The following is a 17,435-nucleotide window of genomic DNA, read 5'->3' on the forward strand; positions in this document are numbered from 1 at the left end:
GACAAAAAAGTCATACTTTAGCATGTCGTCCGAAATATGACAAAAAAGTCATACTATAGCATGTCGTCTGAAATATGACAAAAAAGTCATACTATAGCATGTCGTCTGAAATATGACAAAAAAGTCATACTTTAGCATGTCGTCCGAAATATGACAAAAAAGTCATACTTTAGCATGGTCGTCCGAAATATGACAAAAAAGTCATACTATAGCATGTCGTCTAAAATATGACAAAAAAGTCATACTTTAGCATGTCGTCCGAAATATGACAAAAAAGTCATACTATAGCATGTCGTCTGAAATATGACAAAAAAGTCATACTATAGCATGTCGTCTGAAATATGACAAAAAAGTCATACTTTAGCATGTCGTCCGAAATATGACAAAAAAGTCATACTACAGCATGTCGTCTGAAATATGACAAAAAAGTCCTACTTTAGCATGTCGTCCAAAATATGACAAAAAAGTCATACTCTAGCATGTCGTCTAAAATATGACAAAAAAGTCATACCATAGCATGTCGTCCAAAATATGACAAAAAAAGTCATACTCTAGCATGTCGTCTAAAATATGACAAAAAAGTCATACCATAGCATGTCGTCTGAAATATGACAAAAAAGTCATACTCTAGCATGTCGTCTAAAATATGACAAAAAAGTCATACCATAGCATGTCGTCTGAAATATGACAAAAAAGTCATACTATAGCATGTCGTCTGAAATATGACAAAAAAGTCATACTATAGCATGTCGTCCGAAATATGTCAAAAAAGTCATACTATAGCATGTCGTCCGAAATATGACAAAAAAAGTCATACTATAGCATGTCGTCCGAAATATGACAAAAAAGTCATTACTATAGCATGTCGTCTAAAATATGACAAAAAAGTCATACCATAGCATGTCGTCTGAAATATGACAAAAAAGTCATACTATAGCATGTCGTCTGAAATATGACAAAAAAGTCATACTATAGCATGTCGTCTAAAATATGACAAAAAAGTCATACTATAGCATGTCGTCCGAAATATGTCAAAAAAGTCATACTATAGCATGTCGTCCGAAATATGACAAAAAAGTCATACTATAGCATGTCGTCCAAAATATGACAAAAAAGTCATACTATAGCATGTCGTCCGAAATATGACAAAAAAGTCATACTATAGCATGTCGTCCGAAATATGTCAAAAAAGTCATACTATAAGCATGTCGTCTGAAATATGACAAAAAAGTCATACTATAGCATGTCGTCTGAAATATGACAAAAAAAGTCATACTATAGCATGTCGTCCCGAAATATGTCAAAAAAGTCATACTATAGCATGTCGTCCGAAATATGACAAAAAAGTCATACTATAGCATGTCGTCCGAAATATGTCAAAAAAGTCATACTATAGCATGTCGTCTGAAATATGACAAAAAAAGTCATACTATAGCATGTCGTCTAAAATATGACAAAAAAGTCATACTATAGCATGTCGTCCGAAATATGTCAAAAAAGGTCATACTATAGCATGTCGTCCGAAATATGTCAAAAAAGTCATACTATAGCATGTCGTCCAAAATATGTCAAAAAAGTCATACTATAGCATGTCGTCTGAATATGACAAAAAAGTCATACTATAGCATGTCGTCCAAAATATGACAAAAAAGTCATACTATAGCATGTCGTCCAAAATATGACAAAAAAAGTCATACTATAGCATGTCGTCCAAAATATGACAAAAAAGTCATACTATAGCATGTCGTCCGAAATATGACAAAAAAGTCATACTATAGCATGTCGTCCCGAAATATGACAAAAAAGTCATACTATAGCATGTCGTCCAAAATATGACAAAAAAGTCATACTATAGCATGTCGTCCGAAATATGACAAAAAAGTCATACTATAGCATGTCGTCCAAAATATGTCAAAAAAGTCATACTTTAGCATGTCGTCCAAAATATGACAAAAAAGTCATACTATAGCATGTCGTCCGAAATATGACAAAAAAGTCATACTATAGCATGTCGTCCGAAATATGACAAAAAAGTCATACTATAGCATGTCGTCCAAAATATGTCAAAAAAGTCATACTATAGCATGTCGTCCGAAATATGACAAAAAAGTCATACTATAGCATGTCGTCCAAAATATGTCAAAAAAGTCATACTTTAGCATGTCGTCCAAAATATGACAAAAAAGTCATACTATAGCATGTCGTCCAAAATATGTCAAAAAAGTCATACTTTAGCATGTCGTCCAAAATATGACAAAAAAGTCATACTATAGCATGTCGTCCAAAATATGACAAAAAAGTCATACTATAGCATGTCGTCCGAAATATGACAAAAAAGTCATACTATAGCATGTCGTCCAAAATATGTCAAAAAAGTCATACTTTAGCATGTCGTCCAAAATATGACAAAAAAGTCATACTATAGCATGTCGTCTAAAATATGCCAAAAAAGTCATACTATAGCATGTCGTCTGAAATATGACAAAAAAGTCATACTATAGCATGTCGTCTAAAATATGCCAAAAAAGTCCTACTTTAGCATGTCGTCTGAAATATGACAAAAAAGTCATACTATAGCATGTCGTCTGAAATATGACAAAAAAGTCATACTATAGCATGTCGTCTAAAATATGACAAAAAAGTCATACTATAGCATGTCGTCCGAAATATGACAAAAAAGTCATACTATAGCATGTCGTCTAAAATATGACAAAAAAGTCATACTATAGCATGTCGTCTGAAATATGACAAAAAAGTCATACTATAGCATGTCGTCCAAAATATGACAAAAAAGTCATACTCTAGCATGTCGTCTAAAATATGCCAAAAAAGTCATACTATAGCATGTCGTCTGAAATATGCCAAAAAAGTCATACTATAGCATGTCGTCTGAAATATGACAAAAAAGTCCTACTTTAGCATGTCGTCTGAAATATGACAAAAAAGTCATACTATAGCATGTCGTCTGAAATATGCCAAAAAAGTCATACTATAGCATGTCGTCTGAAATATGACAAAAAAGTCATACTATAGCATGTCGTCAGAAATATGACAAAAAAGTCCTACTTTAGCATGTCGTCCGAAATATGTCAAAAAAGTCCTACTATAGCATGTCGTCTAAAATATGCCAAAAAAGTCATACTATAGCATGTTGTCAGAAATATGACAAAAAAGTCATACTATAGCATGTCGTCCAAAATATGACAAAAAAGTCATACTCTAGCATGTCGTCTAAAATATGCCAAAAAAGTCATACTATAGCATGTCGTCTGAAATATGACAAAAAAGTCCTACTTTAGCATGTTGTCCGAAATATGATAAAAAAGTCATACTATAGCATGTCGTCCGAAATATGACAAAAAAGTCATACTATAGCATGTCGTCTAAAATATGACGAAAAAGTCATACTATAGCATGTCGAGTAAAATATGACGAAAAAGTCCTACTTTAGCATGTTGTCTGAAATATGACAAAAAAGTCATACTATAGCATGTCGTCCGAAATATGACAAAAAAGTCATACATAGCATGTCGTCTAAAATATGCCAAAAAAGTCATACTATAGCATGTCGTCTGAAATATGACAAAAAAGTCCTACTTTAGCATGTTGTCCGAAATATGATAAAAAAGTCCTACTATAGCATGTCGAGGAAAATATGACGAAAAAGTCCTACTTTAGCATGTTGTCTGAAATATGACAAAAAAGTCATACTATAGCATGTCGAGTAAAATATGACAAAAAAGTCATACTATAGCATGTCGTCCAAAATATGACAAAAAAGTCATACTATAGCATGTCGTCCAAAATATGACAAAAAAGTCCTACTTTAGCATGTCGTCCGAAATATGACAAAAAAGTCATACTATAGCATGTCGTCTGAAATATGACAAAAAAGTCATACTATAGCAAGTTGTTGAAATATGAAAAAAAAAAAAAAAGTCATACTACAGCATTTCCTCAAAAGCACAAAAAAAGTCAGAGTATCACAGGCATGATGGTGTAGTGGTTTGTGCTGGTGCCTCTCAATCAGAAGGTCATTGGTTTGATTCCTACCTGAATTTTAGGTCCAAAAAATAACATGAAAAAATAGTCCTTTTGTCAGAATTTGAAGTCGTCTGAAATATGACAAAAAAGTCCTACTATAGCATGTCGTCTGAAATACGACAAAAAAGTCATACTATAGCATGTCGTCTGAAATACGACAAAAAAGTCATACTATAGCATGTCGTCTGAAATATGAAAAAAAAGTCATACTACAGCAAGTCGTTGAAATGTGAAAAAAAGTCCTACCATAGCATGTCGAGAATGATAGGGAAGAAGAATTCCTTGAAGAACAATACGGCTTTTTCACCATTCGGTGCTCGGGCCCTAATGAGAGAGACGTGGGCCTCGGATCGGACCTACGACTCGGCTGCCAATGATGGTATCAAATGAGCAATGCCAGGATTTGTGAACAGAGGAGAGCTGTAGTGGTTCCATTGCCATTTCTGTTCAGATGCCGGAAGTCATATTCAGCCGTTTTGGAGAATCACCTTGTATAGACAGAAGATAAAATAGCAACCCTGTAATTGCCCGAACCTTCATCCTGGAGGGAGGAAGTGATCACATGACCCTGGGAGGTCTAATGTTTGGCCTCGATCATAGAACAGCATCAGCTATTGACATACTGCAGTAATGACCTACCTTTGGGCTGGCAGCTTCACGCAGAGTAATGATGACCCATGCTTGCCTGCAAGCCACTGCTTTTCCTCTCATCGATGCAATTACTGCACTGAGGCATGGCTGGCCAGAAGCCCCTGTAGCAGAGGAAGATCACACTCCCCTCTTACCACCAGCTTTGAAGCCAAAAATACCATCAAGACCAAGAGTGAGCATATAAAACCCGTAACCAATTGGTTAACGTGTAATAACGAAATGGATATAGGAGATGCTCAGCACACAGGTTGTCATGTGCATTAATTATTGTTGATGCTCATGTGCATGTTTAGTCCCCACCAGTGAAAAATGAGATGACAAAGGAGGTAATTTCCTCTTTCTCTCAAGATGGTGTGTAATTGTTTGAGCTACCGCACAGGGGGGGGGCGGCATGAGGGAAGGGCCTGTGTGAGGCTTCTTGCTCCCCATTCCTTCTGACAAAGACTTTAATTCACCGTAATTATACAGATGGATTGAAATATACAGCAAGACAGGGAATCACTCCAATTATGCAGAGTTGATTAAAACTTGGACCCCATGCCAGGGTATGGCAGGAGCATGGGTGGAGTCAAGATGTGCACCACAGAAACGCTGAGCCAGTGCAGAACGACCAGTTCCACATCCACCGCAAGGAACCTCAACACAGAGGAGGAGGTGTTTCACTTTCTAAAGCTATGCTGAATAGCGACAATACACAGTCTGATGGTCTGGTGCAAAAACACACGAGTCTCTTTTCCCGACAAAAGGGAAACTCCTTGTGTTGAAGTCTCACCGCCGCCTAATGAAGATGGATCAATGCTATTCATCTACTGACAACCGCACACAGTGTACAGCACAGCCCATCTCCTGCACAACGTCGCTGCATACAGCAACAGCACTGGCGCACAGTAGTGGAGATAAGTCCTTGGCATCTGGAGACCATGGTCATCGGAGGAGAACGAGGAAGAGACAAAGGGAGGGGAGGGGGGGGGGAGGTGGAAAATGGGGAACGGAAAATAAAAGAGAAGCAGACACAGAGACAAAGACAGTGAGAGGGAAAGAGAGAGAGATCACAAATAGGGAGGAACAGAGTGAAAAGGGCAAGACATTTGTCACCCTTTCCTACCGCTCCAGAGGAAGAAAGAACAATGTCATTAATCTCCTGACATTTCAATATTGTATTAACCTTTCTAGTGGAATTCTGTTGGCTCATTAGTCTTTTTTGAGAGGGAGAACAATAATAATCAATACAACAATGCTCTGGACATGATCTGGAAATACACTGCAGTCAAATAACATATAACCTTAAGCCAGTCACAGGATGCTGCCCTGTCTTTGATAACCATTGCATTCATCTACCTCAAATTAATTGGTTAAAATACAAACATTTCTAATAAAAAGATAGACGGAGGTGGAAGGGCGTGTCTGTCGCCGTCATGAAAGAGAGAAATGGCCGGGCCGTAAAACAACAGCTTAAGATGGCAACACAAGCACGTCAGCCATCTTTCGTGAAAAGAAAAAAAAAAAGAAGCCCCAAGGCCACACAAAGCGTGATGAACCCATGTCTCATTTCCAGCACAGAGTCAGTCAGCAGCCTGTCAACGATGGAAGGAGACAGAGAGTAAAATATAGGCTGAACCCAGAGGTGCCTAAACCCTTTAAACTCCACCAACATGATCGTCCCCTCTCTGTACCTCCTCCTCAGCCCACTCACCCCTGTCCTCACCTTCCATCTATCAACGCCTGAAGAACCCCCGCCATTCAAATCACCAGCACTCCCCAGGTCGTTTGACTAACAAAACACCCCCAATTTATTCCCATTATGTGCTCTCACTGAACATGAAACACCGCCGGGCCTTTTGTCTATTATCATTTACATTTGGCCCTTATAATTGGTCTTGTCGGCGTTTAGTTTTTCCATTTTGTTTTATTTAGTTCGGTGACGTTGTTATGAAAACATGTAGCATTTTGAGTGATGTGATTACATGTTCGCATTGGGCATTCCTAACCTTGAGGAGGAGTCGCGCGGGTTCATGGGTTATTTCAACAGTGTCACTATTGGCCTAACAGACACCTCGGCCAAGACGAGAGCGGTTTCATCGGACTCTTGGAATTCGCGGAGAGATGATGGCGTGGAGGACTCACACACCTACTCAATGTCTCTGGTTGTGAGAGGAGAGCTTTTAATCAGTGTTCTCTTTTCTAATTTAGCTCAATCATGTTTCTAATAGAAGTATTGTATTGGGCAGGAGCCTGATTTAGAATCCATCGCACAATAACATAAACACGTATTAAAAAGGGACTCTGAAGTAAGGTAGGACTTGGATAATATTTTCTGTTGGTGATGGGCGTAGATTTGTACAGTACTGTCTGACGTATCGATCTCTTTTAATATCTCTCGATGTATTCAGTCATTGGAAATCAAGGAGGCGGACTGCCGAACGGCAAAATGGGATTCATAGGATTGTTGCATCAATGTGATGAAGTACTTTGTCAGGTATTTCATTTACTGCATTAGCTCCAAATCAGACATTATAATCTGATGTTTGATCATAATGATAATAAAATATTATGTTTCAAATCAATTTCCACAAATATCGTCCAAAATGTGAAAGTATTTTCCCACTATAGTATGTCATCGGACATTGCATAAAAATGTCATAGTCTTGTATGTCGTCAAAAATGTCATGTCATACACAATTACATAAAAATGTCTTGGTATAGCAATGTGGTCCGAAATCACAGTGTAGTAAGTTGTGTTAACGTGCGAACAAAGGTGGACCCAAGAACAGACACAGAAGCGGGAATAATGAATAAAAAACAGTTGTATTGAATATAATGATGTGGAGTTGTTGGCGTCTGGGGACAATAAGTTGCGTGTGTGCAGGCAAAGTCCAGCTTGTTTCACTGAAACTGTGTCTGGAACATATTTCTTACACGTTGTTAACAGAGCTGTTCCTCCTGGCCCACCGTATAATTATGCATTCTTCTCTGACTGATGCACCTGCAGTTAGTTGGCGTAGCCTCGTCTTCTCTCTGGAGTCTCATGTTGCTTTTTTTTTTAGGGATATCACACTGCTTATTAAAAGGCATCTCGTACAGCTGACCAACGCTGCCAGTTGGCATTCAATCTAACATAACCCATTTCTGCAGCAGTGTTTGTTGCTTTGATGAAGTTTGAAGCCCCTATTTGTTAAAGAGTTCCCTTATCTGTGGCATGTATGTACAGTAATTAACGTACTGAATTTGGTTAATTAGTTAATCATTCATCAAGAAAAAAATTCTAAACATGAACCTTTTTTTTTGCCTGACACCTCTTCCTGCACAAACACGCAGTTTGGTAACATCTGAATTAATTTACTAATCACTAGGCTTATAACAGCATTTATTATGATCATAAGCAGTTTGATATAGACCATGGTTCATTGGTAATATTAAATGTGAGGTGGTGAGATCAGCTTACAGAGCTGAGGGAAAAAGCTGAGGGAGGGAAGATTCCTGGGGACGGCACGAGGAGGCTATATTCCTCTGGGTTAATTGCGCAGACCCCATCCGCACTAAATAAGGATGGATAGAATGACTGGCTAAGTGACAAATGGATGTACAAATCATCCAGATTACTTCTCGGGTATTAAAAAAACTTGGATTTGGCAGGCTTCCACACTCCCTCTCTCATTACGTCTGGCAGTCTCACCACTGACGGCTATCTTTTACAATAACTCTTTCCAGCTCAGTTTTCACAAGTTGAAATGAGCCTAAGTGTTTAACATTGATTAAAAACAACTTTTTTTTTCTTTTTTTTTTATAATGATGTGATATTGTGATGAGCTGTTTGGGGGGGATTGTTGAACCTAAATGAGTTTTGATTGATTGTCTGGAGAGGTGGCGTTTGACCTGCAGCTGTACTGTAAATGGCTGTGGAGAGGTGCTGGTAAACTGTCTAAACACTGTGCACCTGTGATGGCGCCTTCCACGCTGGCGTTCTCGCTGAGGGCTGCGACAGTAAGATGAGTTGTCAGACAGTGCACAGCTGTTCACTTAATTACCTCCTAGTATGGGAAGGAGGTTAATGAAGCAGTTTGGCGATCAGAGATGAGAGACAGCCTGAATGTGCACAAAAGAAATTAGTTTTTGGCTGCTGAGGCACAGTTGAAAGCAACAGCAGTTTAAATTATTGATTGCAAAAAAACAATGAAGGCACAAGGAAAGAGGAAGTTAAAAGAGGTGAAGAGGTTAGTGTGCTTTACAGATTGATACATGTTTAGCATATTTCCATACAGAGTAATTAGGCCTCATCCTGACTTTGGCACATTAGTGAGTCTTCGGTCTTTGAATGTAATTCCTTCTGAGAAATTACTCATTCATTCACTTCAAACTTAATTTCCTCTATTAGTAAGATTAAAAGACGGTGAAGCTGATGGGTGGTATATATTTTTTTTTTCATTCCTCAGAATTTGGAAAAACTTCTAGGAAAAATATGTTCTCAGCCTTTTTCAGTGCAGTCAGTGTGGACCACTGACTGCATCTCCACAAGTTTTCACCTGCGTGTCGTTTACTAAGTAAAAGAGTAGATCTTTCCTCATAATTACACATGGATTATTATCTATATATATATATAAATATATACATACTATTATATATACTATATAAAACAGAAATGTTCATGCAACTCAATTCAATTCAATTATAGAGGCTTAAAACGTAGCAGTTTTATTGGCAAAAATGCAACTTTTTAACAAACGTTACTGAAACAGTTGTGAAATAACCGGCTAGTGCTGCAACAATTTAGCAATTGTATATCATTTTTAATTATTTTTATCTTTTACTAATCTGCTAGTTACCTTCTCTATTAATTGATCATTGTGCAGTCGATAAAACGTTATAACAGTTACAAAATATATTAAGTTTACTATCACATAAGACAAAAAAGCAGCAGCATACATAAATATAATATTATATATACGCATATATACTGTTGTTTTTTTTGTTTTATATCCCACCCCCCAATTTCATTATAACCACTACACCACAGAGCCTTTTCCTTAAGCCCACAGGTAGAGAAACTGTAAGGACCAGACCAAAGACAGTCCAGCCTCATTGTGCATATTCATTCCATTACGCGGTGAATAACCCTGGCTGCCAGAGTATCCACTAAATATCCTTAATCGTCTGCATCTCATTGTGGGGCCAGAACCCACCTCCACTCATTAAAATGATGGATGCAGGCATAAGGGGATGGTCTCCACTGTTCCAAATTTGTTCTTGTTTAGAAAGGTGCTTATTAGAGAACACCTGGGGGGAAGGAGAGGGAAGGGAGCTCCACAAGTTGAGAGAGAGAGAGCAGAAGAAATTGGTGGTGGGTATTCAGAGACTGCAGCTGTCATCATAAAAACATGACCGAATTATACCGATATGCTCCTGATTTTATTTTGTATAAGGGTAACGCTGGAAAGAAGGTTGTTTAACTTTTGATTAGATTTCTTTGGTAATTCATTATATTTCCCATTTAAAAATGATGATAAAAACATAAATTACAAATCCTTCAAATGTCCAAAAACATCCACCAATTGTTGCAATATGAGAAGAGTCTCTCATGGCTATCATGGCTTTCAGTGTTGGGTCTCTTGAGGTTATTGAGGTGGGCAGCACTTCACATTAACAGGACTTCCATTCCAGTTCTTTGGGGCTCAGGAGGGAGCATAAAGGAGGAGGAACTATCTCTCTTTCTTCATCCCTGATGTTTGAATAAGCCAGACAGACAGTGTTTGACATTAAAGACTCCCACAGGCCAGGTTACTGCCTCTGTGAGAACAAGCAGTCGGCAGGTTAGATGTAATAAACTGGAACAAATGTATTTCGGTCTCCAATTAGGATAAGTCGCCGTCTAGAGTCACTGCGGCGACAATGTCATCTGCCGATTTTATGGACATTTTGTTTTGCCATGTCAGCAGCTGCCCTGCCAACAAGTGAGCGATGAGAAATAAGATGAGTAGTACATTGGCTCTCTTCTGTAACCTCATTGGAGCCTCCTTACGCTTAATTGGCAGCAATCTAAGCCTGTCAAATTGAATATAATCCCTTCACTGTTGGTTTTAGCCTCCCTCTACTCTCTTACTGGATGACATGGCATACTGATATTGTGAGTAATGGAGAACACTAATGGAATTGGCATTAGGTAATATATTTGAATAACTACAGTACAAAACAGAAATGGCTGGATAGCGACGGAGCCAAGGATATTGATAGCACCCTCTTTGACAGTGTTAAAGTACATGGTGTCCCTTTGGGTGAGGCTGGCTCATATTATTTCCCATTAAAATGCAATAGGTACAATGACATTGCGGTTTATTATGATACTTTTCAATTATAGCTATAATAAATATCAATAAAATAAATGTATTCCTTTTTGAATAATGTCATATCTCCACCAATGTTAGTTTTGCGTACATGAAAAATACATCTTTAGGAATCACTAAAATCAATCAAAGCTGTTTTCATGTTTAAGATTCAAAAAATGATGCTATCATTAAAGATAAGGATGTTAAGTTGCCTGTATTTCTAGAATTTCCGACAAATCCCAGTAAAACAAAATACAATACAATCAATGCCAAAAGCTGATATACGGTGTGTCCGTTTTTTTGGAGGTTAGCCCCAGAACACTGTGGAGAGATGATGTATTTCATCAGATCTGGGAATGCTTCAGGAACCCCCAGGAGGAGTGTGGACTCCCTGTTTACCTTGCTGCCAGACTCTTGGTAAGTGGCAGGAAATGGATGGAGAGATTTGTGTTTTCAGAAGGAATGAATGAGCTTGGCCATAGACAGGATAGAAAAGTGGTGTTGAGTGACAGAAGTACACACTGTTTTGTTTGTTGAAGAATATAGGCTTGTTCTTTCATAAAACGTTGACACACGATCAAAGAAACATGCATAGTTTGAACTTTTTTATTCATCATTTTTTTGTGTGTTCTTTTTACTTTTTTGCTTTACGAAACAAATGTTTGCAGATGTCCTATGAATAAACAACAGCACCCTTTCTTCTTAAAACAGGGCCCCATCAGCCCTTTCATATCAAGAAAAGAGACTCTTCTTGTCCAATTACGACCTCTCCAGATTCCCAAAGTGACTTATTTCCTGTATTTGACATTCATTTAAGTGCATTCGTAGACAACATTACCATTTCGATTAATGTGCAATAGCCGAGTTCATGGTCAATGTGAAAAGATATTTACATTGCAGCTATGACTCACATTAACTGTCTTTTTTCATCACTTGAGTTAGCGTCAGAACTGGAGAGGAAGACAATTACAACGCAAGGAGTCTCCTTTCAAGCACAGCCTTCGTAAACAGCAACCTTTACCTACATCATCAGGATTAACTAGACTCTTTTGTCATACCTGTTTTCCTCCAGTAAGACAAAAAGGTTAATAGATAGAATGGTTTAAAATAAAGTTTAGTGATTGTGCTTTTAAAACCAAAGTAAAACAAATAACAAACATGATGACAACACGAAACATAACAGTGCATTACAAAAAAAAAAAAAAAAAAAAAAAAAAAATATCCCAAAGTGGCACCTTCTTGGGGCAGCTAAATAATATAGCAATTTACAACATGGATGGAAATGATAAAATAATTATATTTACTGGCATAATAAAATTAGAATTCGCAAAATAAAACAAGGGAGACAATTTTGAGGTACCACAATGGGTAAAACAAGGAGACATCATGTATACACGTATATTTACAGACAGTCCACCTCTCTCTGCTTGCAGCTTTTTATAACAGTAACATCTCACTGTACGGGCTCGCCAAAGTTCTTGTCAAGGCAAGCGGAGTCATGTCAATGTCTGGAGCAGGATTTCACTCCATATTGCATTGGAATTAAACATAAATATACTACTGCGTATTTTGTTTCGAATGCAACATTCTTTTATATTCAGACACTCTTTCCTTTTTTTTTTTTAATGGACATAGAAAATGATAAGTTAGAAAAAAAACATTGGTCTGTCTTCCAGATGTAAAGAAACACTACTGATGTACAGTATGATGGCAGCCAACATGATGGTGAAATACTGAGATATTTAAAATTGTAAGAGAAACAATGGTGCTCCACGCTTGGAAAAAATTGAACAGTTCCTCCTTTTCCTCCTCTGTTCTTCAGCTTTCTACCATCTGGGTAAAAAAACAACAACAACATTTTGTTAGAGTCCTTCCGAGCTTCTATTAGCTTATTGCACGTAGATCGGTGTGTGTATCTATGTTGGCCACTAAGTAATAAGAAACTGAAGTACATAAGTGGGTAGACACTAGGTTCCAGTCCAGCAGGAGGCACGACAAAATCAACTTTTTATTTTTTTTCCTTCATAGTCTTTCGGTTACATTGCTAAACTTTGGATCTGAAAATATAATCACACTTTGCTGTCATTTGACAGTCAGTCATCTAGTTTGTGATCTGAAAAAGATTATATTATGCAACTTTGAGGAATGTTTCCTTCGCCTTATTTCTGTTGTCCTTCTAATCATAATTTGTTTACCTTATTATCTTCAATGAGCTGCCTTTATGTGAATCATTGAGTTAAAATAACAGACATTGCAGCAATTAGTCCAGGCACATTTACACTGGGATATTTCTTAGATCAGCTCATCACTTTATTGATTTGATTTTCAGATTCTAAAATGGGATGTTGAGTCTCTGGCTCTGCCAGTAGGCAAGCAAACTGTGGTCATTACATACAGTACTTATTCCTGAGGACTGGAAACGACTAACGTGTACCAGCAAATGTCAAAATAGATTTGAGGTTGGTTAGGACAAAAGTAACTATTACATTGCCTGTCCACTGACAAGTTTACTTTTACTCAGTAAAATACCTCTGCCAAGTACTGTCTTGTATCTCGCCAACAATTCCTTAAAAACTTGTATTTAGCGATCATTTGGGTAAATCTGCAGCATTAAGGTCTGTTTTGAGGCCAGCCTGTGTAATTAACATCAGTTTGTACCTCTAATTCTTCATCTCCTGGTTGGAAGGCTCCAGAGGCGTTGAGGCCCAAGTCTGCAGGGTTCCTGCGACCTCCTTCTCCTCTCCGCCGGCCCCCTGAGCCCCTGGAGGACATTGAGCTGGAGGAGCTTGGGTCTCGGGGGTTGTTGACTGTGGGGAACTGTGGTCGGCAATAGGGCATAATGTCCTCTGAACCTAGAGACGGAGAACAATTGTAGGAGTTTAGACTCAAAATACTGTCCATGGCACTGAAGGATTCCTTCACGACGTAATTGCTGTAGTACCTGCGTGTTGGCGTGCCTTGTTGGCAGTGCTACTCTCGTGTTTATTCCCTTTCCCTCCATGAGCAGTCCTTTGTCTGTCCTGAGCGTCTTTGCGTTCAGATGAGCTGGTTCTGGGGTCCGAGCCGTCCCGGTGCCGATACCCACTCGTTCCTCCTCTCTTGTCTCGATTCTCTCCTGCTTTGGGGGAAATGACTCCCCGGCCCTCCAGGGTTGTCTTGGAGGGGTGTGTAGGGGATTTAAGCACTGCTGGAGGTGGAATGGGTGGAGGAGGGAGATCTGAAGGATAAACACAGGAAGAATGAGCACATTAACCACAGACATCAGAAAATGAGTGTTTAGGTAATTGCACAAGACTCAGGAACAACCTATTCAACTTTAGTATGTATCAACTGTCACTCAGTTGCTTCACACCTGCAAGTGATGCACAAACACAGCTGTGGTGTGTGTGTGTACGTACACCCGGAGCTGTACACAGAGCAGTGCTGAACGCAAACTCCTTCAAACAGAGAGTAAACAGAACGGATGACATTAGCGAGGGCGAATCTGGCCGGAGAGTTATGAGATTTGAGTGAGAAGGGGGAGTGTGACGGTCAGCGGCTGGCTCTCCGGCCTCCTCGACTTCCTCTGTCGATGAATCAATCCTGCTTGTCCTTGAGCCATTATTCATATAAGGCCAGCCTCCAGGCCGCCTGGCCTCTCACACATCATACGGCCATCTAAACAAAACGGCAAGCGAAAAGCCTTGTCAGCTCACGATCGATGGCTTTTCATCTTCTAATCAGCTTCCAACGTCAAAGATGGTTTTGTTGGCAGCCAGACCCATAATCCACAGGATTAGAAAGTTAATAAACATAGTGGGTGCCAGCTCTTACACATTTTTTTTTTTATCCTAATGTTTACCTTACAGACTTTAAAGATTGTACAAAACTGGACTTATGAAGAATCAAAGCTTGTATTCCTTTTTATTTTTTAACACAGAAAAGGCTAATAGGGCAGGTAATATCTTTGCTGTGTCTTGTTGGCAGAATCATGCAGCTTCAATACACTTTTCTGATGATCCTCCACCTCCATCCAATCCCCCTGAATACATAAGGGGGATGGTCAATATCATACAGCAGAGAGGCGTCTGCAGTTTTTTAATATCTGCCTTGCCTCCTGAGTTCTGCTTCAGTCAGAGTCCGATCAATGCCACAGTCTGTGAGCCAGAGCTCACTACAAGGGAGGAGCAGAGAGCCTGTTAGATTTATGAGGACGCGCCGGCGAGGACAGAGCTCAGGTCTGAAAAGTGTCTCCGAGCTTGCCAGGGAGGATGAATCTGAGGGCCGGGTGGTTAATTAGACAGACAAGGCTGAGACAGATCAGGAGAGGCAGGAAAGGGTTAAGTTCAGAGAGGAGGCAGACAAAGGCATTAAAGTCAAACACAATATGAATCATGGGGGGAATATAACTTGGGTGTTTCCACATCCACTGTGCAAACAGGAGTGAAATGACGAGGTCAAAGAGGGGTAAGCAGTAGGGAAATAAGCCTGCTGGTGCGTCGGGGTAGGGGGGATGCCTCCCTTGCTCATTCACTTGTTTATCTGCCTTTTTTTACTGCCTCCTTGACTGTTGGTATTTATGTGTATTTATAGTGATGCTTCCAGGATGGTAGGCTCTGTCTGAAGTAATTGGTAAGGCACAAAAGCATAAAACCAGTGAGATAAATATATATCGGAATGCACATTATATTTGATTACGTGTCTTTGTTTTCTTTGTTTTCTGTTCTTTGTTCTACATGTCATTAAATCACCTTCCCTCAACTACCACCTCAGAACCAGCGCTCCAGACCACAGACAGGGTAAGGAGGGTGTGTGGGGGAAGGGGAGGCAATAACCTCCAAATGAAAAACAATCCATTCAGATCAAATGCAATCAGCAGGAGGACTGATAGACAGACAGAACTGCAGAGCTGTCAGTCCCCCCCTCCCACCCCCCTGCCAAAAACACACCCACCCCACCCTCCCCATGCTCAAACAAAGACGGAGGGGAGCACGAGAGGAGAGCAGAGTGGAGTGGGATGGAGAGATCACTCCAGAGGGAGGGGCAGCGGATGGGGATGGAAGCCAGGATATAAGGATGATGGCAGGAGGCGAAGGTTTGGGCGGGGGGTGTGGTGTGGTGTGGGGTTGGATTTTCTGCAGTGATATAGCTGGTCTGGCTCCCAGTGAGCTGGATATTAAATCTCCCTGTCAAGTGCTTCCAACACTCAAGGACACCTGACACTAAAAGGGGAGCCAGCTCTGGGACAGCACATACAGTACACACCAGGGTGAGTGTGCACACACACAGATATATTTAAAAAAACAAACAAAAAAAACCCCCGATATTTCCACAAGATGAAAGCAGAGAGGAAACAGGGAAAAGGAGCTTTCCATCATTGGGCTTGTGTGTTCTAAAAATGACGCCATAAAAAGTCAATTGCTCTTTTACTTAACGAGGTTACAACTTTTCCTTCTGTGTACAGCTGTTCCAGTATTTAGTTTCTGTTTGGTTTACGTTTGGCCCCTGCTGAGTGAAAGGTGTCTCTTAGGCGTGAGCCAGAGCACCTGGATCAATTTCATTAGTGGCGAGAGTGGGGAGACATCCTAGTGTCAGCATCGCCAAGCTGGGCTGAGCTCCCCTGAGACAACCCACCTCCGCCCTCCTCCATTCCTTCCCACCATGTCCCTGGCCTCCAGCCCATCACTCGCCCGATCTGTTCAGCACTGCCGCAGATCAGGAGTGATGCCATGTACGCATGTGCATAAACACACGAGAGGAGATGATTAAAACTCTGGCATATGGCGCGCACGTCCTCGGCCATCTACGGACACTATGTCACAGTAAACTGCACTTTCCCCTTCCACATCTTTACAGGGAATAGAGGGAGGGCCGTCGATACAAACTGGCCATCTGTGTGCTTGTTGGATGCAGCTAACCTGCTAATGCTGCTACTTATTGGTGTCTCTATCAGAGTGTTACCTTTTACAGAGTGCCAACCTAGAGTAACTAAGTATTTCCAGTTTTTGATCGTGTATTATTTTCAGAAAAAAAAACATTTTACCGTACATTATCTACATTACATTTCACTATTAGTATAAATACAGTTATTTTGTTGTTGTCGCATCCTCCCTGAACAAATTACACATTTCATTAAAAAAAGAGAGATTACCATCCCGGCAGCAAACACATTAGGATGAGCCATATAATCATGTGTACCTTCATTGAAGGCGTCACGTCGCTGACTCCCTGGATGAACTGCAGGATGCTGTTTTTGCTTTTTAGGAGGCCTCCTGTGTACAGCTGCCATACTCATATTACTGTCGGAAGACACCGGGCTGCCTGGGCGGTGGCCTGACGGGTTTATTTGGTATTTTCGTGCTGAGAAAAGAAACAGAAAGACAGTTTGCTTATTCCATTCCTCAAAATTTGTGCAATAACATTTCTCGTGGATGTGGTCCACTT

The 17,435-nt window shown here is 39.8% G+C and overlaps 1 protein-coding gene across 6 annotated transcripts in view; it reads right to left on the reverse strand.

The window, feature by feature from the left end:
* Positions 1 to 11,778: 11,778 nt before the first annotated feature.
* robo1 (roundabout, axon guidance receptor, homolog 1 (Drosophila)) overlaps positions 11,779 to 17,435 on the reverse strand; it is a 212,346-nt gene continuing 206,689 nt past the window's right edge. For all 6 annotated transcript variants that reach the window (XM_069161297.1, XM_069161300.1, XM_069161294.1 and 3 more), the window contains 4 exons: positions 17,190 to 17,351; positions 13,954 to 14,229; positions 13,671 to 13,864; positions 11,779 to 12,845 (listed from right to left, as the gene is read on the reverse strand). In XM_069161297.1, the coding sequence (XP_069017398.1) occupies positions 12,831 to 12,845; positions 13,671 to 13,864; positions 13,954 to 14,229; positions 17,190 to 17,351 (647 nt within the window). In that variant the 3' untranslated portion in view covers positions 11,779 to 12,830. The remainder of the gene's footprint in view (positions 12,846 to 13,670; positions 13,865 to 13,953; positions 14,230 to 17,189; positions 17,352 to 17,435) is intronic.

This window comes from Embiotoca jacksoni, unplaced genomic scaffold (assembly GCF_022577435.1).
Source record: "Embiotoca jacksoni isolate LCO1_2020_lvr unplaced genomic scaffold, fEmbJac1.0.p SCAF_28, whole genome shotgun sequence".
Lineage (NCBI taxonomy): Eukaryota > Metazoa > Chordata > Actinopteri > Embiotocidae > Embiotoca > Embiotoca jacksoni.